Raw genomic sequence first — 26557 nt, forward strand, 5'->3', positions numbered from 1 at the left:
GAAATATTTCCTGGGTAAGCCCCTCTTGGAGGGAAGCATGCACTTTACAATGCTCTCTAGAGCCTTGTGGTCAAGGATCTTGTTAAACTTATGTTTAACTCAGTGTTTCAGAAATTTATTTGAACATGGAACTTCTTTATTAAGTAGGACCTCTGAATATGGAGTTAGTCCCCTCTAGAAAGACTTTGGGAAACACAGATTTTTGACTGTTAAAGTTGTTCATGCTATATTTCTCTAGGAATTATGAGTGTGCAGAAAATTATGGATTTAGTCTGTATTGAAGAATCTCAATGATATTAGTGTTTACCAGTATAAGTTCACAGTTGGTTTTCCAATGACAAGCACACCTGGCAAGTTTGGCAAGACCACAGTTGAGGCTTTGAGATGACGAATGCAGTAAATAAGTTTTTGAAATATACTCCTTGGTATATTTCTTTTGAGAAGGCGGAAACGTAGCTGGGGACCAGCTGGATGAACACAGAGGAAGATTAACACACAAGAGCTATGGACAAGACGTGGTCAAAGGATTCGGGACACCTAGTGGAGACATCTCGACCTTCTCGTTTCTGGAGTGGGAGGAAAGGAGCACTCGTTAGAGACGGGAGACAAGAGAGAGTGCTGGGGCGGGGTGGGGGGGACACAGAGACTAGCCACATCTACGGATTAAGTAGGAAACATGGACAAGGGTGTTAAAACCACGGTGGTCTCAGATGGATTACATGGAGGGAACCGGGAAGAGGAGAAAATGGCTCACTTGAGCCAAAATACCTGTAATAATCTCAGCCCTCAAGGGCTTGGTTTGGTGCCCTTGGGTGAAGCCAGAGACCATGACCTCATAGCCAATGCCAGTTATAAGGCCTCTGAGCTCCAGCTTCCTCTGGGTTCCTGCAAGGGTGAATTCCTGGGGGTCCAGCAGCTTCCCAGAATCCACCACCGTGACTAGGAAGCTGTCAAAGGCATTCTCCGATGCCATCCAGGAAACTGTGAACCCGTAGGGATTAATGTCGGAAATGGTTAGGTTTTCCAGAAGGGGCAGGGCCTCTGAAAGAAGGGAGGGGTGAAAAGAACTCAGGTTAGCGGTGCTGACTCTGCTGGGACAGCACAAGTCTCCATGAACACTGATAAGATACACAATCAATCATCAAGCGTGTTAAACGTGCTCTGTGGTAAAAGCTTTTCAGATGCCAGATGATGTTGTTTTTGTGCAGATCTCTTAACAAGTCTATGAGATGGACGTTATTCCCATGACATAGGTAAGAAAACTGAACTTCAAAAGAAGTTGACTGACTTGGCTGAAGTCGCAGGGCTAGTATGTGACAGTGCAAGGTTCTAGCTGGGTCTGACTCCAAAGGCCATGGATTTTTCCCAATAAAACTGAATATCTTGTAATGGGTTTGGACTCCTCTGTCTATTTCCCACTAACTTGTGGTCTTGAAGAAAATCAGCTTATTTATTTATTTTTAAAACAGACTCCCTTTTCAGTGTATTTTATATGTTTCTATTCCACTTCTAGATCTTCTTTAGAATTAAGTTGACCAGGCCAGTAAGTGATGTACATCCTCACCAGCTGAGATAAAGGGATGAGGTAAGATTTTTTGTGTGTGTCCAAATTTAACCAATTATGATTATGGCCTAGTAAAGGAATACTAAGATGTGCTAATTCTTTCACTATTTGTTTTCCTGAATAAAGGTAGGATCTTCAGTAAATTCTGTCATTATTTGTTCATTCATTCACCAGACATCTGTGTCTCAGATACTCTTATTCCATAGGTACCAAGGGGTCTTTTTCTACATCGGATTCCCCACAGGAGTGACCTTGTATCAACTGGTCTTCTGTTAATAATTCTCAGCTGACAAGGCTTCACATCCGTTATCCTACTGAACCCTCATAATGACATTGTAAGTAGATATTACTGTCCTCTCTTCTCACCCATGACAACAAAGGAAGCAGAGAGGTCAGGGATTTCTCCATGACTCAGTAGTAAAGGGACTTCCCAGGTGGTGCAGTGGTAAAGAACCCGCCTGCCAATGCAGGAGACATAAAAGATATGAGTTCAATCTCTGGGTCAGGGAGATCCCCTGGAGGAGGGCATGGCAACCCACTCCAGTATTCTTGCCCAGAGAATCCCATGGACAGAGAAGCCTGGCAGGGTATGGTTCATAGGGTCGCAAAGAGTTGGACACGACTAAATGACCAAGTGAGCGACATATCCACTGGGTGGCTGAGCTGAGATCCAACCTTGGTCAACTGACTCCAGGTTCCATGTTCTTTCCATACCCGAAGCCAAAGTCTAATCAGTCAACCCCATTGGTGCTGGCAAGACCTGAGGCATAAGCACGGGCACTGGAGAAGGTCCAGGGCCTTCCCTCTAGTGAAACAAAACACAGTAAGAGCATGTGTGTTTATTTTTGTCAGAGCGGGTATGGCAGTGGGAATTCCATGGCCAAGGCTGCTTTAGCCTCATCTAGTTTAGAGCCTGCGATTTCACTGATGCTAAATGGAAACATTCAAAGAGATAAATGACCTTATACTGATGCCCAGAGTCTAATACACGGAATGTAAAGGAAAACGTTTTAAGAAGGCATGTTTGGTGACTGAATGAACAAGGAATGAACGCCCTCACCCCCTAGGCAGAGACTAAATTTTGCCACAGCTTGGATTTCCTGTACGTACTTTGAACTGCATGGTGTTTGTCTTGAGGCTTTTTTAAAAAAACCAAATGAAGATCTCCTCTAAATCATATCTCTATCAAAGGCAAAGATGAAATCACATATACTGTGCTGACAGACTCCTTTGTCTGCAAGACAAGGGTCTCAAATTCTGCTGCAGAACTTTGTTTAGATATGTGGCGCCTTTCTCTGACAACTGGCCTCCGTGAACTTCCAGGCCATCAAAGCAGAGAATTCCAATGAACAGGAGGACGTTCAGGCTAATTAGTCCATCAAGGGCTTGCTATTTATAGTCCCTTGTGTTCAGTTTTGTTGTTTTTTTTTTAATCTCTTAAAAATATGCTTCTTTTAAACTGCAGAGTCTTTTCACATCCAGGATTAGCTGAGACAATACTGTAACTGGATCTAGGGTTCCCTAAACCAGCTCTCCCAGCCCCTTTCTTCTCTCTGTTCTGTGGGAGACCCTGCAAGAAGCTACAAGTAAGGGCCTGAGGATCTGCTTCTGGCCACACTTTCCCTCCTGGGCAGTGAAGTTCTCTGTCATCTGTCTGTCTGTTCATTGCCCTGCCCCACTAAAGAATGACCATGTTCTGCATTTGAAGACAGGACAGTTGAATTCACATTAGATAACTATACAGAAAACATTACCTCTCTTTGACCTTACAGTAAAAAAAAATATAGTTTTCTCTTAAAAAATAATAGGAAAAGTCATGACTGCCAGATCTATTTTTTCCATCTAGGCTGTTGCTTTTATTTATTTTATTGTTGTTGTCGCTTATCTTTCAGAACCTGACTTTTCTCATACTGTTGGGAGACAGAGGAAAGGACTCAGCATCTGTAAAATGCCTCCTGGATGCCAGGCAGTTACATTTCACCATATCCATTAAATCCTGAAACTGCCAGAGGTGCCTGTTAGTAATCTGTTTTCATACACATGAGAGTGGGGTTTTGGAGAAGTTAAGAGCTGGTCAAGGTTATGTAGTTAAAAAGATGTGGGAGAGAATTAGAAACTGCATAGGCCTGATCCCAAGATCCTCACTCTTCTAGGAAACCTATGCTGACTCCAATTAGCTGATCTTATTGATATATCTTACTTATGTCAATAAACAGCAATTTATAGCAATTTGGACCTCAAGAGACGCCTGGTTTCATGTGAAAATCAGCCAGCAAAGTTGGTCTCCTAAAAATGATCATTAGTGGAAAGCAAGAGACTTCTAAATATTTTCTGAGGCTTTGCAGGTTAGAGATTTGGTAAACTGATACCACTTTCAGCTTTTGCCATTGATTTAGGATAATTTCAGGAAAGGGAATAGAAAACCATTTCTTTATGTAATTCAAAGAGAAGAAGTCGAGTTCAATAAATAGATCGGGTTTAATTAAAATTGGGATTTATCTGCTTTAAGGTTGAACCTTCGTTAATCTGTTGTAGATGTCAGTTTTAAAAAGTAACCCCTTTATGGAAGAAAGAGTAAATCATTTTATTTCTGGGGCAGGTAGTTTATGGGCTGCTTTACCTAGCATGATTTATGGACAAAATTCCTGCCTTGGGCCATTACCAACTTAAAACTCACTCTCCAGCCAGAATCTCCAAACTGTGAATCAGACAGCCTATAAAACTGGGCACAGAATTCCTCAGCAGCTTTATATGACTGTTGAGTCTACCGTTTTCATTTCCTAAGAGTGGCTGTGAAGGGTCTCTCTTGGAAATAGCACTTGCTCTCTTTTCATGTAGAAGTTCGCATATGGAATGAAGACTATACTGGGGGTTGAATTTCCCTTTAGAACGCCTATCCCCCTTCCTCCCTTCCCCAGTTTAGAATTCTGAACAAAACCAGAGCCTGTGAAAGAGTACCTGTCAGGACAAAGGCACTGAGGGGCCTGGTGGAGCCCCCAGCCCGGGCGGCCCCTGCCACACTAACGTCATAGCCAGTGCTCCCCACCAAGCCCGTGACATGAGCGTGCTGTGCGTCTCCTGAGATCATGAACTGCGGGGGCTCGTGCAGTGAGTGAGAATCGCTGGCATTGATAACCATCTGTGCCAAAGGCCCAGCTTGAGTGGTCCATGACACGTTGAAGCTGTCAGGAGTGATATTACTAAGGACGAGCGTGCCCAACTGTGGCTCTGGCTCCAGGGGGAAAGGAACAGGGGCAGAGAGAAAGAGAGACATGTTATCAAAGGGAGCAGACGATTTCTCTAGCATGTAGCCATGGAACATGGAAGTATCAATCCCTCCAAATATTTGCTGAAAGGTATATCAAGCTTTGTCCATACCTGCATCGGTTATAATGCTAGGAAATATACTGCTTTCTCTGCAGGTGTGGATTTGCATTTTTATTTTTTTAAAGTAGAGACTTGACCATTTCCTGGTCATGTGTAAAGAAAAGTGAAGAAGCCGTTATAGCAGTAGATAGAATTATTGTAAAGATGTATTAAGGGTACATTTTATAAGGTTTGTGATGGGACACTAGCTCTGTGAGATATTCCAAGACAAGGTAGTTTCACATTTTATTGACTAATATATCTCACCCTAGAGATTCTTGAAGAGTACTAGCATTTTAAAGGAATGCTGGTTCTGTAAAGAAACCTACTTAATTTCATTTAGCCCAGCATTTCATAGGGCTTCCCTGGTGGCTCAGATGGTAAAGAATCCACCTGAAATGTGGGAGACCTGAGTTTGATCCCTGGGTGGGGAAGATCCCCTGGAGGAGGGCATGGCAGTCCACTCCAGTATTCTTGCCTGGAGAAGCGTCATGGACAGAGCCTGGCGGGCTACAGTCTATGGGATCACAAAGAGTCAGACACGACCGAGTGACTAAGTATAGCACTTCATGAACTTATGGATGAATGGATGCCCTATCTGAGGAACAGTCTCTGAACATCTCAGGTTGCTTGTGTGCCGCTGAGCATGCCTTAGAAAATGCTATTTTGGAATTTCCTGATTTAGTCTTTCATCTGTTTGGATTGTAGAGATTAAAGGTTTATATCCACACAAGAGAAATCCTTTGTAGTAGTCAGAAACCCAAATGTATGCACCATGTAGAAAATCTACATCTCATTCTAAATACTATAAAGGTGAAGCTGTCTTTCACTCAAAAATCCCTGGTATATGTAAAAGTTAAAGGAAAACATGATGGTAGACTCTGCATTTTCTGATATGAAATTCACTTATTGGTTAATTTGGAAAGATGGGTGGTTCCACTGAGGTTAAGTTTCTCTTGTTGCTTAAAATCTAGATGATCTGTGATGAGAGCAACTCAATTTTAATGTAGGGGGACTACACTACTAGTTTCAGCTTAGACATATATGGTCTGGCCACCTAAATGCACATTTATTAAATAATTCTAACATTAAAATAAGTTCAACCTAGACGCATTTTGGAGAGAAGCAACAGTCCAGGATAAATGAGATACTAGGATTAGGATTTAGTGTTGGGAAGAAGCAAACTCTTTCTTCCAAAGACTCAGATATTGTTCCACCGCAGTTCCAGGATTTGGAGGAAAGAAGGGGCTCATTTGGATAAACTGTAAGTGGACAACTGCAGAGCATAACTTGAAGCCATGAAGTCTCGAAGGACAAATGGATCTATCTGGCTCAGAGGCAGAGTGTAGCCAGAAGTAATGTCATGGGATTTCCTACTTAGCAATTAGTTTGAGAAGTTAATGATGCTATAGCTTTCAGCTACAGCATTGCAAATTACCTCAACCACACAAAAAGTGAAATCCTCCAATGAGTCTCTGTTTGCTTTTGCCTTATATGTTGCTGTGGAAGGAATCTCCTGAAATAAGGATGAATGTTAGGGCTCTTTCTATGCTACTGGACGGAAACTGGCAGTGCCAACACATTAACAATCATGCAGAATAAGACCTGGGTTTTCGAGGTCAGCTGGACCTCTAACTGTCTCCCAAAGGATGCAACCAAGTTGAAAAGTGAGATGCAAGAAGAAACTCAGAGAATGGTAGTGAGGGTCCAGTCAGTGCTCCATGCAAACTAGGGATGTTTCTCTGTTACCACTTCTAACCCTTTGAAACAACTTCTTGGCATGCTGTCCCCTTCTGGGAAAAACAGACATTTCCAAAAACCTCATACTCTGGATGTTTACCGCATGCACCAAGATTTGAATAAGATGGCAGATGAAAGGAAGACAGTCTGTTATAGATACCAGTGGATGGCGAAACATGCTTGATGGAGTCAGTGTCAAAAGAGAGCAGTCTCTAGAGAATGCAAGCAAATAAAAGTTCTCAAGAACAAGATGAGACCACTGGGTCCTCTCATGTGAGTCTTGGGGTGTGCTTTGGGGTGTTTTTCTCTGCATGCTAGTAACACCACTTTTAAAAGCTTGGTGGAGAGAAAGAATGTGGATCATTGTGACCGAGGGATCAACAACGGCATGCACACTCTCCTTTAAATGAGACATGGGAACACTGATTAGAGAGACCACAAGCAGACGGTCATGTTCAAGACCAGATGAAAGGATGGTTTAGGAATTCAACCAAAGCACATCAGGTTAACCCTATATAGACCATGCCAGATGTGAGCAGATATTTAGGAAAAAGAGGTTGACACCAAAGTTCCTTAATTTGGGGTGAAAGATTTTCTTTTAAAGCTCTAGTTGGAGTGGTTCTTTCAAATTTGAGAAGGATCTGGAGGAATCGAAGGGTGAAAAGTGCGTCGAAGGTGATTTTGGGGGGAATCCTCTTCAGAGGAAGTTCATCGGACAGGGAAGAACCCATCATGGGAAATACCTGTGGTTGCTTGGACCATCAGGGTCTGAGCATGCTGCCTGCCAATCAGCCCGTGGAGGTGGGCAGTGTAATCAGAAGAAGCTTTGAGGTTGGTGATGACAAAGCTGCGAGACGCTGCAGGCAGAGAATGGACCACTGACTCCTGGAGGGGGTCAGAATTCCTAACTTCTACAAGGAAGCTATCAAAGGCAGACTCCTGAGCTTTCCACGAGATGGCCACACTGCCCGAAGTCACATTTGAGACAGTGAGGTGGCTAAGGAGAGGCTCAGCTACTAAAGTGAGAAGAAAAAAAGAAAATACAAACAGCATGTCAGTGTAAAACTCTATCAGGTCAAAATCAAAACATGTAAGACTAAATCCATCAAGTTTTAACCTTTATCCTCTGATAAAGGAGCTTGCCCTTTTTTGAAAACCAACTTGCGCCATGAGAAAGAAACCCATGTGTTTGATTTCCGTAGGTTTTGATGAACTTTCATCTGGTTGGGATGAGGATGAGGTACTGCTGGCTAGCTCATTGTTTTTCCTGTGATCCGTGCCGATAACAATTTGTAGTCTCATGTAGCGGAGAAGGCAACGGCACCCACTCCAGTGCTCTTGCCTGGACAATCCCATGGATGGAGAAGCCTGGTGGGCTACAGTCCATGGGGTCGCTAAGAGTCGGACACGCCTGAAGTGACTTAGCAGCAGCAGCAGTCTCATGTAGAGTGAGGACAGACCCTCCCTCAGCCTTGGGCAACTTAAAATGAGGGAGTTTGGATACTGCAATGTTAATCCTTTCCTTGAATTCTCCTAGAATATGGGAACCATTTTTGTGAGAAGAAGAGAATCTCCTGTTACTCCACAAATGATTTTTAATTTCAGTCTGTGATGTCTAATTTTATCTGTCAGGAGAAGGCATTGTCCAAAAATGTGCTAAGAATGCTATTTTGAAATGGACAAGGCTCTCCTTTTTGAATTCACACTGAATTGTCTTTTGCTGCATTCCAAACAGCATCTCTGATAGTGTGTATGTCACAGATAACACAGATTTACTGAGGGCGGTTCACCAAGTTCCTTTTATAAACATGTCTACTCTGTTTCTGCCATCTACCATTCACTGTTCTGGGAGCTGGCTCTAGTCTTTTCTCCTAGAGGTGGCCTTGCAATTGGGGTGGTCTGATTAGCGTGACTTCCTCCTTAACTCATCTGATGAATAACCTTTGCTGACTGTCATCACTTTCCCAATTCAATGTCATTCAGTCATTGGAATATTGGGGTTTTGGGAACTCAAAGTCACCGGGGAGACAAAAACCATCATATAACACACAATATAATTTTTAAGACCTCTTTGACCAATATAGACATCTTTCCAAGTCAAGAACAGCTCTCATCAGAGTTTTTTAGTTACTGAGGAAGAGAATTCTTTTTTCCAGATCCAGCTTGGCAATCTGGACCACATTATATATTATGCTGTAAATGACTTGGTCAGTGATAAATTAGGAAAGTCACCATATGGGCTGCTGCTGGAAGAGAGGTACGGTCAACAGTGCTCCAGCCTAGTGTCAGGGAACAGTTGCTGCCCTGTGACCTGGGCTTCCGTGGGAGGGAAGGAGTGACTTCATCCTGCAAAAAAGACTCTGGAGAGAGGGCGTTAGGAATGGGCGAATGTGCGTGTACCTGTGGTGGCCGTGGCACTGATGGTTTTGGTCTGCATGCTGGGAGCGAGTCCAGAGAGGTAGACAATAAAGTCATTACTAGGGCGGAGCCCTGAGATGTGGGCTGTTCGTTCAGCACCAGAGACATTATATTCCATGGTCTCCAGGAACCTATTGGAATCAATAATTTCAACGGTAAAGGTCTCGAAGGCACCATCGGTAGCAGTCCAGGAGAGATTGAAACTCTCAGAAGTGATGTCGGAAACACTTAAGTTTCCAAGTTCAGGTTCTCCGGCTGAAAAAGGAGGACAGAAGAAACAAATAAATCTGAATTAATCACGGGGCTTGGGTTTTAAGACTGTAGTTGTTAATAGCTGAGTAGAAAGATCTGACAGCACAGGGTCAGGGCAAAACGAAGCAATGTTACCACTCAGTGCCAATAGGCAAAAAAAGGGGGATTTGTTAAAAGGAAAAATATAAAAAGGAAGGTACAGTAAGTAGATTTGTCTGCTCTGGAGCTGCCACACCTGATCAGGGCCTGCCTGAGATCTGGTCTGATGAGGAGACAGGCTGAGTGTTGGCAGCAGGAACTGCTCTGCCAAAGACCCAGTGCTTCTGGGAGCCGCACCTCAGGGATGCTGGCCGTCAGTCAAAAGATACGCGTGCTGGCAGCTTTCAGTCTCTTAAATTGCACTCAGGAGACCATGTGTACTTGCTTCCCGCAGGCAGGCAGATATCCTCTACTTTGAGGGAGTTCCCATCTATTCAGATGATGACTAAATAATTCTGATGCCATTTCCCTCCCACGGTGGTACCTTGAGGCTTCTGATTTTGTGACTTAAAGGGAATTGGCAATTTGTCAGTGTGATTCTTCGTACTTCTGACAAGGGCCAGCTGTTCTCAGATTCTGTTAAAATAGCTTGTCCTTTCTTAACTGCTTCTCCGGGGGCCAAGAAGGCTAGTATCGCCTTGCCAACTGAGAGAGCTGAGCCAGGATAAGGCCATCAGGCAGCCCTGTTTGGCCAAGAAGTAACATTTTGTCTCAATGCTTTTCTGAGCAACAGGAATAAAACATGCAGTGGGCAGGCAGGAGCAGGGTTTGCAAAGCTAGTATTGTCTCTCTAGCAGGGCAGGAGAAAGCTTTCCCTTCCCAAGAGATCTGATGAAATGCAGACCACATGGAATTATGGCTCTTCCTCCCCACAGACCGACTCATCAGAAGCAAGCATGTTGGTATCGTTATAAAGAAAAAACAAAACAAAATAAAACATAAAAATACTAAAAACACCCAAACCACAAGATCTACAGGAAAGATGAAAAGTGGTGGGTGATTTCTCTGCCTTCTGAGAGGGAATGGTTTATGGATGTTAGATAAAAGGGCCCTGGGTCCATCCAGGGCAGCCTCAGCTGCAATTCTTAGGTATTTCAGGGTCACCATTCATGCATCAGTTGTCTGTGCTGTATGTTTATATCAGCAAGAGTTACTGAAATGGTGGGGGCTAAAAAGGAGAGCCATGTTTTTAGTAGAATCAACTAGGACATAAAAGTTCACACAAAATTTAAGTTGCAATAATTATCGGAAAATGGGAAAGGCATATTCAAAACCAAACCAAACAGCCTCTGCTCAACTTCAGACCAATGGAGCCACAAACCAGGGCCAGAAAGGGCTGTGCTCTTGAGCAAGGTCCAGGGAAACACTGAATGCTCCGTCATTGGAGCAGATTGATGAGCACACTAAAATGCACCCTCCTGGGTCTGGGCTGAGAGTGCGCCATCCAAAGGCCAATAGTCCAGGGAGCAACTCTTGATTAAAAGAACAGAAAGGGCATCGGATCTTTGACATTCATAGCCTGGGACATTACTTGCTTCAAAAGCTGCTGTGTGTACTTCTGCTAATGAATGGCTTTTTCTTTGGTACAGTCTCCAGTCATAATTATGTGATCTTTTTTTTTTTCTGGTCTAGCTATTTGCTAATTTGATGTTCTAACAATGACTCAGTATCTGAGAGAACTGCTAGGAGCAGGGTAATTCAGTTCTCTTATTATACTCAGTTCATTTTAGAGAAACATCATTTAAATTAAAACATTTCTTTTTAAATGCAAGAACCACAGTGCCCATATCCTTGAGGGATTTGGGATAGTAAAGCACCATTTCCAACTTCCAACAAAAAGACTCTAAAGTAAATAACATGTGCTCCATCAGAACTCACACGTGGGAAGGTTGGCTTTTGGTTACATCCAACCACGAGGGAAGAGAATGGAGACCATCAAGCTGGCTCATGAAACGGAAAGCTGTCATTCAAAAGAGATGCAGTTACAGGACTAGACAGGTAAGGTCTGGGAGAAGTTAGAGGTCAGAAAAGGCCACATCTGCACGTACATTCCTGAGATGTCAAAGGCATCTGGACCAAGGCACAGCCCACGGGCAGGTCTCTGAGCATGCAAGGTCAGCAGCTAATGGGCACATGGGAAGGATTTAGGTATGGATGCAAGCTGACTCTTCGCACGATCTCGGAGAGAAATCACCCTGGACAGGGAGAACAAGGTACCTGTGGAGGCCTCAGCAGAGAGCACTGGGGTCTGATAGCCCCGGATCACCCCGTGGATGGTGACTCTGTAAGGGGTGGCGGCCTTCAGGCCTGGGACGTCCACAGCCCGCAGGCTACCGGGCACCGTGAGGTTCTGAGCCGCCTCTACCCTGTTGGCTTCCTGCACCTGAATGACAAAGTGCTCAAAGGCCTGCTCAGCTGCGGTCCAGTTGAGTCTGAGGCCATCCCAGCCAGCCTCGGTCACGACTAAGTCTCCCAGCTGGGGGAGCTCCGCTGGAGAAGGACAGAGAGGAATTTGTCAGTCCCGTCAACCAAACACAAGGAAGGAACGTCCCACAGCCCAGCTCTAGGGAAGACAGAAAGGGGCAAGAGGTTTCCTTGTGTTTGTGTGTGTGTGGTCATTCCTGATCTCAGGAAATTTTCCATTTGAACTGCAGTAACTGGCCACAGCTTTCTTAGGGAGATGAAGATGGTCAGAAAGGGGATCATCTGTGTTGCTTATCCTTGACTTGGTGATGCCAATATTTCTCCGAATATTTTCAACCAGTGAAAAACCAATGGGAGGTCTCTGAGGATCATGCACGACTAGCACCTAAAAGGCCATGGAAAAGGTGGCACTGTGGGTCAGGGTAAGGGAAGTAAGAATTGGTTAAAAGTACAGGGACTTCCCTCGTGGCTCAGATGGTAAAGAATCTGCTTGCAATGCAGGAGACCTGGGCTCCATCCCTGGGTCAGAAAGATCCCCTGGAGGAGGAGATGGCAACCCACTCTGGTATTCTTGCCTGGAGAATCCCAGGGACGGGGGAGCCTGGTGGGCTGCCATCTATGGGTCGCACAGAGTCGGACACGACTGAAGTGACTTAGCAGCAGCAGCAGCCCGTGCATCCTCCTGTATACTTTAAAAATCGTCTCCAGATTACTTATAATATCTAATGCAATGTAAATGCTATGTATGTAGTTACCAGCACATGGCAAATTCAAGTTTTGCTTTTTGAAGCTCCCCAGAATTCTTTCCCCTAATATTTTTGATATTGGTTAGTTGAATTCAAGAATGTAGAACCCACAGATACAGAGATGTTTTGATGTTTCTCCTTGGAAATTCTTGGTCACAGGGGAGAGAATTCCCTGCTTCATCTCATTTCTGAACTCTGGAGAGATCCTCTCTTTGCTGGCCACAGGCTAGCTGACTGGGTGCACAAAGCATGTGCTGAACTGGTTTGGACAAGTCTGATGTTTTATCTCCAGACTTTTCTCATCTGTCAGGGATCAAAGTTTCCCTACTGGGTTCTTGGCTTGGCACGTTCCCTCCCAGCTTCTCCTGACAGCACTTTGTGTCTGAATGAAGAATGTTTGCTTCACAAAGCAAGGCCCTGTGTGTGAAATGAGTGTCTACTCTTAATTAAAAGTGATTTATGTTTTGCTCTGCATATGGTGCAGAGCGGTGCCCACCATTCATTTTTCTACAGTGTAGGACAGGGAGGCCTGGCGTGCTGCGGTTCATGGGGTCGCAAAGAGTCGGACACGACTGAGCGACTGAACTGAACAATCTAGGAAGGAAATTTAATGCAGTCATTACTGATTTAGAAAGTTTGGGTTCCCGATAAGGAAAAACTCACTGCTGCTCAGGGTTAAATGTAATCTCCCAGCCTTTTTTTTTTTTTGAGGCTGAAGTGACCATGGATTCAAAGTCAGAAAAGCAAATATCTGCAAGATTTTAGTCAGAAAAAGTATGAGGTACTGGTTCTCAGGTATTCCAGGATTTGGTGCTCATGGGGAATCTGGGCAAACTGGACCTTTTGGAGGGGCTGCATTTAGACTATAGAACTGGTCCTTTCATGGAAGAACTGGGTTGGAGACATGGGTGCCGATGGCCCTCTCCTCCTTCGCAGCTCACCAAGAACAGCTGTTCATTTACTTGTCATATAGTGGGTCTCTTTGTAAGACTGCCCATGCAAAAGGAATTCTACTGCTAAAAACACAAAGTTTACAGATGTAGATCACTATACCCTGCTCTGAGATCTCATGTGTCCCCAAGGCCCCTTTTGCTCCTGTTTGGTTTGATAATATTTCAGGAAACACAGGCCATTCATAATCTGGCCAGTTAAGGTGTACTGCCACATAACTTTTCTTATATAGTTTCTAGCAAGGACCAGGTTTATTTAGTATATCTCAGCAAGAAAGACAATTCGTTTGATTAGGTTATTTGGGTGGGATTAAAACACAGGACGTGTAGAGAAGGGCATGGGCTTACAGCCCAGCATAAAAACACTCCAGGCCAGAATACTGGAGTGGGTAGCCTTTCCCTTCTCCAGGAAAACTTCCCAACCCAGGGATCAAACCCAGGTATCCCTCATTGCAGGCAGCTTCTTTTCCAGCTGAGCCACAAGGGAAGCCCATAACAACCCTAATCCCCCAAATCAGACCCATTTCTCCATGATCCTTTTAAAGCTGTTTCTAGCAACCTCATGACCAGCACAGTTTTCTGTAACAGATGGAGTTGCATATTTTCAGGGGACAAATTGAGATGAATTGTTTTTCCTCTCTAAACTGAATCTAAAACACTGAAGTCCAACATGACTGTCCTTTCTTGGAAATAGCCCTACTTCTAGGATCTGCTAAGGAGACAGAGACAGACTTGGCTAACTTCAGCAGATGATGATAGATCATTTCAGAGGTTATTCTGCAGTGGTCTGACTACCAGATGGATGGCCATCAGTGACTCTGAGTCCACGAATGCTAAGATTTCTTTAGAAACTTCTGACCGTATTCTGTGTCACAGCCCTGCTGTGTATGTTAATTACACTATGATATGTTGCTGTTGGATAAATTTAGCTATTTGCCATTCAAAATTTACTACAGAATGGGTGCCTTGCTAAGTACTTTCATCCATTACCTCGTTTACTGTTCATGACAGTGTTCTGAGGTCAGAGTATTATCTCTGATTCAAAGGTGAGAAAAGAAGGCTCAGAGGTACAAAATGAGATACCCAAGAATATTCAGCCAGTAAGGTAGAATTTCAACCCAGACCCTCTGGAGTCAGAGCTTGTGTTCATGCTGATTGCCAACAGCTTTGAGAGCAGTCCCTGAATTCCTGGGGAATTTTCTCTATTCCAATGACAGGCTGGGGTCCCTGGCATGGGGGAGAGGGTTGTATACCTGTGATGACCTCCACAGCAAGAGGTTGAGTGCTGTGGTCCCTGACCTCGCCGTGCAGGGTGATTGTATAAGAGGTACCAGCCTTGAGGCCTGGAATCTCCACGGAGTGCTGGCTGCCGGGAACCATGAGACTGTGAACTTCTTGGGGCTGGCCAGTCTCCTGGATCTTAACGACAAACTGCTCATAGATCCCATCGGGGCTGGTCCAGTGGAGTCTGAGGGCATCCCAGGTAACCTCGGTCACTGTGAGGTTCCCCAGACCTGGAACCTCCTCTGCACAAGGAGACAGAGTTGCTGAGTTACTAAAAAAAGGCCATGGCATTCTGGGATTCAGGTGAGATGACGTTGTGGCTGAGGCCGGGATAGCTGTCTGGTTGGTGTTGATCACAGATTTGTGATTTACAGCGGGTGCTGAGCACACTCCAGCTGTTGGCACTGAAGCCAGGGCCTTTCTAGTCAGCCTTTGTCTTTTACGGACAGTTCTCAGAATTGTTCACAACTTCCATTCTTGACATACAGATGGGGCTTCAGGGAGTCCTTTGGTGCGTTCTTAAAATGAGCTCAGATCAATTTTTTTTTTTTTTTCCACTCTCCAAGTGTGCTTTCCAGCTTCTTAGACAATATGGCTGAAACTTGCTTTGAAAGAAAAGTCTCCTCTTAATTTATGCAAGAGAAGAGAACATGGAGCTTTCCATGGAACTGGCTCCCATGCTAGGACTAGGACCTGGCCAAACAAGGGACAGGACCTCTGGGTGCAACATGGCATTCCCTGCTGGTGCAGGAGCAGAGCCCAGTTCAGATGAGGGAAGAGAGTGGATCCCTCCTAAGTGGGAGGAAGCAAGTTAGTGAAGCAGTCTAGAGTACCTGTTAAGACTTCAACAGAGTGAGGGGCTGTGCTGAAGTCCCGAGTGACCCCACGGATGGTGATGCTATAGTGAGTGGCTGCCTTGAGCCCAGGCAGGTCCACAGACCTCAGCCCTCCTGGGACAGTGAGGTTCTGGGCTGCCTCCTCCGTGCCAGGCTCCTGCACCTGAATGAGAAACTGCTCGTAGACTCCTTCTGGAGCCGTCCAGTTGAGTTTGAGGGCCTCCCAGCCCACCTCGGACACCGTGACCTCTCCCAAGGGGGGAGTGTCTCCTGGAGAAGGACAAAGAACTTGTTTAATGATCAAATCACACACGCCAATCCAGGGACTCTGTAATGAAACAGCAGGCCTGACATTACTTTTTTAAAGGAGTGTGACTTTCTTTAGAGAGCCGTGCATCATGCAGCTCCCTAAATGGGAGAAATGGAGCCGATGGGGTGCGGTGTAGGAAAACATCTGTGATCTTATTTTATTAAGGAATTGCCCTCTCCTCCAGAAGACAAGAAAATTATTATGATTATTTTTCCTTTTAGATATAATGCCTTAGCCTCCCTCCCCAGGAGGAAGCCTGTGAAGCCAAAGGGCCCTGCCATAGGGGCTCAGCGCATAGTCCCCAGGCTGGGCGTTGAAGAGCCCCAAAGGCTGTGGTTCACATGATGGGCACTGTAAAAGCTGCCCCAGGAGCTGTGCAGCCTGATTTCTTCCCATTATGAGGCACCACAGTGCTATAACTTGGGGTATTCAAGTCTGTTCAGAAACGAACTGCGTCTGATTATCCTTGGGCAGTTCCCTGTTGGGAAAAACAGAAGCTAGAGACAGAAAGGTAAGAGGTACCTGTGGAGGCCTCAGCAGAGAGCACTGGGGTCCGATAGCCCCGGATCACCCCGTGGATGGTGACTCTGTAAGGGGTGGAGGCCTTCAGGCCCGGGACGTCCACAACCCGCAGGTTGCCAGGCACTGTGAGGTTCTGAGCCTCCTCCACCCCATTGGCCTCCTGCACCTGAATGACAAAGTGCTCATAGACCTGGTCAGCTGCGGTCCAGTTGAGTCTGAGGCCATCCCAGCCAGCCTCGGTGACGGTGAGGTTTTCCAGTTCAGGGGCGTGGTCTGAATAATGACAGAGATGGGGTCGTTAAACCATGCCTAAGATGCTTTCCGTTTGGGAACTCGGAAACGCAAACCTGCTTCGGGTGCTGAGAGGCCGTGGGGCCAGTCTCATGCTTCACTCACCACACCCTGACCCATGCTGTTGCCATCAAAGCACTAGCAGGAAAGTCAATATAATACTTATTTTGCCTTGTTGCGTATTGGGGTTTGTCTTTTGAAAATGGTTTTCCATTGACCAGCGTCCTGTGGATTTAGAAAATGTTACACGTCTGTGTTAGCCCTGCTCTAGGCTGCAGTCTCCATTTTGAAACGCGTCTCTCATCCTAAGGATGTGGTCATAAAGAAGAGCCTTCAGCTGCTCCTCTTGGGATCCTTGGTCTGAGCTGGCCGGCCTGCTGTATTTTGAGAAAACTGGCTCCTCTTAGATCCCCTTCCTTTCTGTGCTTCCTCCGTCTCCCTGGGAAGGCATGTTTCACATTCTCTTTATGCTGGGACTTTTGTCAGTTTGTGGGGCTGAAATCAGTTTACATAAACCACTGCGGACAGATCAGAGATAAATTAACACGGGACAAGTAAGGCTGTCCTGAACAAAGAGCTGAGTCTCTGCAAGGTTCTCCCTCATTGGACAGAAAGAAATGCCCTGGGAGAAACAGTTATTAAGCTCCATTAAAGCTGCATTTGCTGTCTTTATTCATCTCTGGAATGAGCACAGCACAGAACACTCACATGTCTCACTTCAAGGTGATAATTTTCCCAGGACTGAGCCTAAGCGACCTCTGTATCACTGGGAAGAAAGGATTTTCTCTGGAAACATCCTCTAAACAAAAGAGTAAGAACTGACTTGAGCTCATATAAGTGAATGCATTGTTTCTCTCCATGTATACTTTATATTGATGCTTATTTCAAATCAGCCTCATGTGTCCATTGAAGCTGACTTCTCATTCGAAAATCTTAGCCTGCAGTTGGATTGAAGATATCGGTTCAGAAGGGAAAACATTTCTTCTCCAGAATCTATTTGATTCAGACTTTTCTACTTTCTGGGAATGTTCTTCCTGATTGTTCTAGTTTGGCAAAACCTGACACTACTTCAAATCCTATTTGATCTACAACAGGGGACTGCTAACTAGGATCTGAGGGTCAGATCCAGACTGCTGCATATTTTCGTAACCAGTGAGCTAACGACACTTTAAAATTTTTTAAATGGTTAGAAAAATCTAAAGAACGCTTCATAAAGATGAAATGTATGAGATCCAAATTTTGATGTCATAAGTAAAATGTCCCTGGGACTCAGCCATGCCTGTGCATCCACGCACTGCTGGTGGCTGCCGGGTGCTGCAGTGGTGCAACAGGGGAGCTGAGACCATATGGCCTGGAAAGTCTAAAATACCGACTGTCCCTTCAGAACGTATATGCCATACTTGACCGTGACTGTCATTCTTACGGACACGTCATTTAGCCTAAATCTGTGTCCTGGAGCCCTTGTCCGAGACCACACAGCAGTTCTTAACCACACAAGCGTGGTCCAGGCAAGGAAGAGAGGGCTCCAAGCTCAAAGGGATGTATCTATCCACACTTCTGGGGAAAGAAGGGGAAAATGGTCAGCCATCTCTCAACCCAATGGCCTCTGTGCAGCCAGGCACAGTGCTCCAGGAGTAGCAATTATTTCCTTGAACTTGGAAAGTTCAAAGTTCTAGCACAACTAGACTCAGGAGTGTGACCTTTTCAAATATGCCAAGAGCCCTCATCCATAAAGAGACAGGGGACAAAAACCAATTTAAGTAAGACTGCAAAGTTAAGGGAATCAATTCTGTGGCTCGTAAACTCTCTCTCCTTTTTTATCCCACTTTCTTCTTTTTTTTTCCTCCTGCTGCTGTCAAAACTACTTGTCAGGGACTTAGCTGACATTGACAGTTGATCCCCTTCATGTGAATTAAGTCCGTGTTTCCTCTCAGGTAACTGCTCTTTAAGCTCTATCTCTAAATTATGACATAAAATATATTTTTCCCCCCATGGAAGAAATTTCAGATACCAGATTGCAAGAGATGTGGGGAGAATTACCTAATCGGGGAAGGGAGGGTTACAGATGGTCTATTAAGCTGTTGCAGTAACGATCATTGGAAAGGGGAGATCCACCTTAGAAAACGTCTCTTTCTCATGAGAGCCATCTTTTCTCTTTGCATCAGCTTTTATACATGCCTCAGACACTATTATACAATGTCCCTCATTCTGCTTCATCGCTTGGTACAGCTGATAGAGTAATTTTCATATAATGTCATGTTGCTCAGCAAATGATAATAGTCATTTACTATTATAATGAAAATGAAATGAAAGTCACTCAGTCGTGTTTGACTCTTTGTAACCCCATGGACTATACAGTCCATGGAATTCTCCAGGCCAGAATATTGGAGTAGTTAGCCATTACCTTCTCCAAGTCCACCAAAATTTTTGGCTATTGGTGCCCTACCCAAAACACTTCGCTAAACAAATGCTGGACAGATAAGTAAAAGTGGAATTCCAATGAATAAAATCAGTAGTTAAAGGGAGGTGGGTAAGAATTATGAAAAGAGAGGGAATGCTATGAATAAAGATACAGCAAACACACTTGAGATGGAGACCAAGAGGCTGCATGTAAATGCGGACTCTGCACTTCAGCAGCAAATGACACACTTGTGGGCTCACTGCCCCAGAAGGCCAGCGTTTCCGTTGTATATTCCACACTGAATTTCTTGGCCTTTCTTGATGAAAAGGCTGTTGTCTTTTTTTCTTACAGCTGTGCACTGGCATCTACCCTCTGAACAATGTCAGTGGGCCTGGGAAATTAGAATTTCAAAATCCCATTTCTGGGCTTATGGTGAGTTGGCCAGCTGGCCTGGAGGAATTTCTGGCTGTGCCAACTTTAAATCTCTAGATTTCCACCATCATGGAGATGGTCATTACCAAGTGCTGACTGATGAGGCATCCACTTTTAATGCTCGCTGACGGGAAACAGAGTGATTCTCCCACAGCAGCAGAATGGCCAAAGTCAAGCCTGGGGACCACCCAAGGGGAGAGTAAATTGTTTTAATCTCCTCTTGTAAAGTTAATGGAAATTCAAAGCTTTGCCTGCTCTAACAGTTTTGGGGGACTCAACACTGTCAAGAATGAAACCCAAGCCCCTTAGCATAAACTTCACTGCCCTTTGTAGAAGATACTGATGACGTCCGTGACCTTGAACCCGGTTCTCTCCAGCTCCATCATACAGCAGACTGTATGGCTGGCGTTGCACTAACATAAAGTTTCTCATGTTTTTGAACTTCCCACATGCCGTTCATCTAGCTGGAAATGTCATCACTCCCTTCTCCACTTGCCCAATTCTTGTTTCTTTTTGAGGACTCGGTAAAGTACCACCTCTCCGAAGAAGCCTTCTCTGATACCCTGCCTTCACTTTGCTCAAGTTTGGGGTGGGTATTCGCCTCTGTGCTCCTGTAGCTTCCCACACTTGCCTCTAAACAAATTGGCTACAGTCTTATAATTCTGGTTTCCATTCTCTCATTCTCTTTGCAGTATGCATCATTTCCTGAGGGGAGGGGTTGTGTCTTTCTGTTCGCTATGCCACTGCTGCCTGACCCATGGCAGGTAAGAAATAAATATTTGTTGGATGGATAAATATTTGACTAAATTTCAGTTTGCTCCATGAGAAAAATCAAAGAGGCCAATTAGAGCAGAGTGTTCTCTATTATTTACAGCTGTTGCTAAAAACAGAATTCCACCTCTCTGCTTCCCCAGACCCTTGAGAATTATGGGGGCATCGCTGTTGAGTCTTACATGGTGTGGAAAGATGCTTTATCGGCCTTGCGTATCTGCATATTCTCCCTGCTTTATGCCCCTTACTGCTCACAGCAAATCATGGCTTCCACTTCAAGCAGGGTTTGTTGAGTTTATTAGAATACAGATGCTGGGTGTGGGATAGACACTTGGCACACACTAATTTTGTTTAGTGCTAACAGGGATGTGTGCATGCTAAGTTGCTCCAGTCGTGTCTGACTCTTTGTGACCTGATGAACTGTAGTCTGCCAGGTTCCTCAGTCCATGGGATTCTCAAGGCAAGAATACTGGAGTGGGTTGCCATGTCCTCCTCCAGGGGATCTTCCCAACCCAGGGATTGGATCTGCATCTCTTAGGTCTCCTGCATTGGCAGGCAGGTTCTTTACCACTAGTGCCTTTTTTAATTTCTTTCCTTCTCTTATTCCCTCTTTCTTTCTCTCTCCCTCCTATCTTTCCTTCTTTCTTTCCTCCCAGTTTTATCCAGAGTAAGATTAATTATGGAGAGGGAAATGGTAGCCCACTCCAGTATTCTTGCCTGGAAAATCCCATAAACAGAGGAGCCTGGTGGGCTACAGTTCATGGGGTTGCAAAGAGTCGGACACGACTGAGCACAAGCTTAGTTAAAGACTCCAGGAGAATAACTTCCTCTAATTCTTAAGGAAGAGAATTTGGGCTGTTGCTACAGGGGTGAAAGCAAAAGACCAGGCGCTTCAGTGGAAATGCTGGCTCTGGAAGGAGCTGCGGTCCCCAGAGGCTCCTGAAGCCTATGCCATGTATTCAAGGCACGGAGGCTGCAGCTCTGAGTGAAAGAGATGGAGTCCTTACACTCTGGTTGGAAGCAGGAGGCCGGCCACGCAGCAGGGTGTGCAACCCGCTCCAGGGTGCTTGCCTGGAGAATCCCAGGGACAGAGGAGCCTGGTGGGCTACAGCCCATGGGGTCTCAAAGAGTCGCAGATGACTGAAGCGACTGAACACGCACGCACTTGCTATCGGGCCAGGCAAGGGTCCTAAGAAACTCTGGAGCAGTCTGAAGGGGTAAATGAGGTCAGACTGGCAGACAGAGAGGTCTTTTGAGATGACACGTGAGCTGACTGAAATGAAGGAGGTGCTGGGTGAAGGCCTGGGAGAGGAGGGGTATATAGGCAGCGGCAGAAGCATGTGCCAAGGCCCTCAGGTAGGAGCCAGCTTGGCGTATGTCAGGAACAGCAAGAGGGCCGGGGTGACCACAGTGAGATGAGCAAGCAGACAAGCGGTGGGAGCGAGCCAAGTCAGGGCGATGGGAGGGACCAGATTGTTTAGGGCTGTGTAGCCTGGGGCAGGGTCCCTGCATTATATTTCAGGCATGATGGGCTGTCAGGTAATGCACACTTTTAACTTGATGCTGCCTCCAGGAAAAGGCTTGTGCTTTGGCTCAGTGCTATGAGTAGAGTGCTGGAATTCTCTGGGGAAAATGCTTTGGGGCAGCCGATTTCTCATTTTCTCTATAAAGCTCACAGACAGTAAGCAGCGTTTTTCAGACTTCTGCTATTAAGAATCTAGGATGCAGAGCTGGGAACCCCTTTCTTCTGTGTTTGAACCTACAGCCCTTTGATATTTCAAGGCTCATAGCCACATGGTACATTCCCCCAAGGGCTTCCACTTTTCCTGGTTCTTTTTTCTCCCCATGTATTTAGCAAGGCCAGGTGCCTGGGCTTCTACTTCTTTACGTATTCCACAACACAGTCCTGCCTGCCTCCTCTGTGTCTAGCCAAAGGCTTTGTCCCACACTAAGCCTTTCTTGATACTTAGGAGGTATCCTTTGCTCCCACTGCACCCCCACACCCCCAGTTACAGCAAGGAAAGCGTCTCTGTACTAGTGAGCTCCCTGGAAACACAGACCTGTCTTCATTGCCCTAGTGTCCCCAGAACTCAGCGTGGAACGTGGCTGTAGTGCATTGCCAACTGAGTAAATGTGGGAGATATTTACTGGGAAGATATTGTATGAGATGCTTATTGGGAAAGATAGACTTCAGGAGACAGCAATGTCCACCTCACTCTTAATGAAATAAAACAGTTCTATGGGGAAAGCTCTTGAGAGTCCCTTGTACTGCAAGGAGATCTAACCAGTCCATTCTAAAGGAGATCAGTCCTGGGTGTTCATTGGAAGGACTGATGCTGAAGCTGAAACTCCAATACTTTGGCCACCTCATGCGACGAGTTGACTCACTGGAAAAGACTCTGATGCTGGGAGGGATTCGGGGCAGGAGGAGAAGGGGACGACAGAGAATGAGATGGCTGGACGGCATTACCGACTCGATGGACATGAGTTTGAGTGAACTCCAGGAGATGGTGATGGACAGGGAGGGCTGGCGTGCTGTGATTCATGGGGTCGCAAAGAGTCAGACACGACTGAGCGACTGAACTGAACTGAACTGATGGGGAAAGCCATAGAGAGAAATATTCCAGAGACAGCGGGGGAGGAACCCATACAAGGAACTCGCACATTTTTCCTGTAATGAGTGAGGAATGTCTTTAAATATACAATGTGAGTTCTTTGAAATGGTGTTAAAAAGGCACGGCTGGGAAAATGAAACCACTGAGCCTCTGGGATGCCAAACTGGGCTCTTAGTCAGAGGCAAAGTAATTCCAGCCTGTGATTCACTTGAAAGCTTTCATCTCCCTGAGCGGCTGAAGCCTGGGGATTCCCTGCCGGAGATAAGAAATAAAGTGGTCATGGCCAGAGGGTAAGATGACTGAGAGGAGCCAGGAAACCCTCTGTCATCTAGCATTTGTGAAACTGAGGGAAAAGGAAGGCGAGAGGGAGACAGAGAGGAAGGAAGGGAGGAGCAAGAAGACAAGGAGGGAAAGAAGAAGAAACCATCCTCTTGTTTCTCTGATTCACTTGTTGTCCCTTCACATCGTGCAGCAAGCCCATGCTTAACAAGCTGAACCATTCAAATCTCTCCCATAGACTTATTTCTTTCCAGTTTATTCTCCCCACCTCATCTATGATTAAGCTACCCCTGCCCCATCCAAGGATCCTGGTTGCTCATAACTGGGTGGAAGCAGTCCATGCATACAGTCAATAGAAGTGACCGCCTAAGTTCACTTTAGCAAATGGATCTATAGCTCAGCTGATAAAAAAAAAAAAAAATCTCCTGCCAGTGCAGGAGATACTGAAGACACAGGTTCAGTCCCTGGGTCAGGAAGATCTGCTGGAGAAAGAAGTGACAACCCACTCCAATATTCTTGCCTGGAAAATTCATGGACAGAGGAGCCTGGCAGGTTGAGGTCCTTTCTGGAGAGGCTATTCTTTGTCTACCAAATACCCACACCCTCTTTCTTACAAAGGACTACAATTTTATGAGGGCAGCAATGCAGACAGCTAGAAGACTACCCTTCCTAGACTTACAGCTAGAAGTGGCCAGTAACATGTAAGAAGTCACTGGTGAGGATCCCAGAAAGACTCATCTGGGAGGCACTACCTTTTGTTCTTGTTTCTCCTTCATGCTGCCTAGAACACAGATGCGAAGGCTGCGCTGAAGCAGCCATATTGTGATATGGAGGTTGGTTTCAGAATGCAGGCCAAGGGCTAGGACTAGTGGAACAGAAGGACAGAAGGAGCCCAAACCCCTGATAATCTGGAATTGCCGAGCCAGCACTGAGACACCTAACCTCTGACTTACTTTACGAGAGAGGAAACCACCCTGTGTCTTGCTAGAGTTCTGTAATTTGAGATTTCCATTATGTGTAAGTGAAAGTATTTATAAATGACTAAGGTGGCTCAGAGGTTAAAGCGTCTGCCTCCAATGCGGGAGACCTGGGTTCGATCCCTGGGTCGGGAAGATCCCCTGGAGAAGGAAATGGTAACCCACTCCAGTATTCTTGCCTGGAGAATCCCATGGACGGAGAAGCCTGGTAGGCTACAGTCCACGGGGTCACAAAGAGTCAGACACGACTGAGCGACTGAACGGACAGAACGGAAGACTTTTCAAGGCGTTTCCAAATATGCGCATCACTGCAACCCCTTTTCTGCTTATGGAGATTCAGCTGGAATAGTGTCTCTGTCAAGACACTTTCTCTGGCTCATCCTGATTACCCCAATTACTTCCTTTCCTTGGGTGAGTTTCATCTAACACTCTGACCATCTGGTCTTACCCACAGACTAAGACCAGGAGCATACGAGTCAAAATAACAATGCTAAGTACAAGGTCAATTTTTCTTCAAATATCAGCATGATACCATGTATTCAATGGGTTCTCAATAAATACTAATTAAATTGAAACTAAGCCTTTATCATATTCTGAAGAATTAACATTTTCCACCTATACCTCTTGACTATTTGGGAGCCAAAATTAAATATGCATATTCATAAAAGAAGAACTGATTTTTTTTTCCAATTTAGCCATTGAAGAAACATGGGGGCAAGTACAAAGAACAGGATACTTGGCCTAGAAGGGATACTGGAGGTCAGGATTAAGCTGTCATGGATAAACAAAGTTCATCACTTAATGAGTAAGAGAAAAATGAGAAGGGCTCTGTGACAGGCTCACAGGACTGTGAACAGCATTTCGGGTAACCTGAGAGGAGAGCAAAAGACCTGGAATAAAAATATTTAATGGGTAGTAGCCAAAGAATTACTCTGAACCTCTTGGTCATCTTGAAAAGAAATAAAATGAAAGGTTAATGGATTGTGCTAAAGAGGGGGAAAACAAGAAAAAAAAAAACAAAACATTCACTTCTATGAAAACATAAAATTAAAATAAAAAGAACCAAAGACAATCACAAACTCTCATGCTTTAAGTTCTCCTAGGAAGAAATATTTAAAAGCCATTATTGACTGTCCAGCTAGGGAACTTCGCTATGGACATGTCAGTGGACAAGAGGAAAAGGTGTGTAAGTGACTCAAATGGCATTTAGAGGATTCGTGAATAGAGAAAGTCCCCCGTCTTCTCATCTGATCTTCTCTTTTGAAGACAACCTGGCTGATGGGTCTGCCAGCCTCAGCGTCATCAGAGGGTCTGAGAGAGCTCAGAGCACATCCACCTCACCTGTGGACGCCTGTACCCGTGCTGGCTTGCTCTTGTGTCTGCCCTTCTCTGCTGTGAGCAGGACGGTGTATTCCTGCCCAGGTTCCAGGCCTCTCAGGACGTAGGAGGTGGTGTCTCTGGGGAGCTGCACTTCCACTGGCTGGCCCGAGGGAAGACTGTAGTTAAGGCGGTAACGGTCAAACTTGGCCACCGGCGTCTGCCAGAGGAGGGTCAGGCTGGTCTCCGTAGGCTCCGAGACCCGAAGGTCCTTGGGTGTGTCCAGCTCTGGGAGGAAAACAGAGAGTTGGAGACCCTTCAGGCTTCAGGGCAGAGCTGCTTCTGGGACTGGAGGGTGGGTGTGGGCCACAGTGCTAGGTCTGCTGTAGAGCTGTGTGGCTTCAGGCATCTCACCTGAGTTTCAGTTTTCACCTGTGTGAAATGCCATTCTATGGTACCTCATTGTGTTTTGGGAAGATTAAAAATATTATAGTGATATATCCATACCATGAGATGATATGCAAAAGCATTTAGAAGGAGCTGCTGCTGCTGCTAAGTCACTTCAGTCGTGTCCGACTCTGTGTGACCCCATAGACGGAAGCCCACCAGGCTCCCCCGTCCCTGGGATTCTCCAGGCAAGAACACTGGAGTGGGTTGCCATTTCCTTCTCCAATGTGTGAAAGTGAAAAGCGAAAGTGAAGTCGCTCAGTCGTGTCCAACCCTTAGCAATCCCACAGACTGCAGCCCACCAGGCTCCTCCATCCATGGGATTTTCTAGGCAAGAGTACTGGAGTGGCTTGCCATTGCCTTCTCTGTAGAAGGAGCTGATTACTGATAAAAGGCACAATTTGAATGCATCTCAAGAAAATTAGTGGGGCTTCCCTGGTGGCTCAGATGATAAAGCATCTGCCTACAATGTGGGAGACCCAGGTTCAATTCCTGGGTTGGGAAGATCTCCTGGAGAAAGAAATGGCAACCCATTCCAGTACTCTTGCCTGGAAAATCCCAAGGACCAAGGAGCCT

General features: G+C 45.5%; 1 protein-coding gene and 1 long non-coding RNA gene across 12 annotated transcripts in view; one reads left to right on the plus strand and one right to left on the minus strand.

Moving 5' to 3' along the window:
- The window catches only part of LOC148777512 (uncharacterized), a 61969-nt gene extending 41186 nt beyond the window's left edge, over window positions 1-20783 (plus strand). For 3 of the 5 annotated variants that reach the window (XR_016037913.1, XR_016037915.1, XR_016037916.1), the window contains 2 exons: window positions 1514-1899; window positions 3457-7420. This is a non-coding gene — a long non-coding RNA (uncharacterized LOC148777512). Of the gene's footprint in view, window positions 1-1513; window positions 1900-3456; window positions 7421-20267 lie in introns of those variants that run through there. The other 2 variants (XR_016037917.1, XR_016037914.1) reach the window with 2 other exon arrangements.
- The window catches only part of TNC (tenascin C), a 107335-nt gene that overhangs the window by 33035 nt on the left and 47743 nt on the right, over window positions 1-26557 (minus strand). For 2 of the 7 annotated variants that reach the window (XM_088838309.1, XM_088838310.1), the window contains exon 10: window positions 25559-25822. In XM_088838309.1, coding sequence (XP_088694435.1) covers window positions 25559-25822 — 264 coding nt within the window. Of the gene's footprint in view, window positions 1-768; window positions 1042-4522; window positions 4797-6702; window positions 6705-7413; window positions 7687-9070; window positions 9344-11596; window positions 11870-14752; window positions 15026-15616; window positions 15890-16451; window positions 16725-25558; window positions 25823-26557 lie in introns of all 7 variants that reach the window. The other 5 variants (XM_088838311.1, XM_055427742.2, XM_055427743.2 and 2 more) reach the window with 5 other exon arrangements.

This window comes from Moschus berezovskii, chromosome 7 (genome assembly GCF_049115385.1).
Source record: "Moschus berezovskii isolate FMDL1 chromosome 7, NW_MosBer_1.0, whole genome shotgun sequence".
Classification (NCBI taxonomy): domain Eukaryota; kingdom Metazoa; phylum Chordata; class Mammalia; order Artiodactyla; family Moschidae; genus Moschus; species Moschus berezovskii.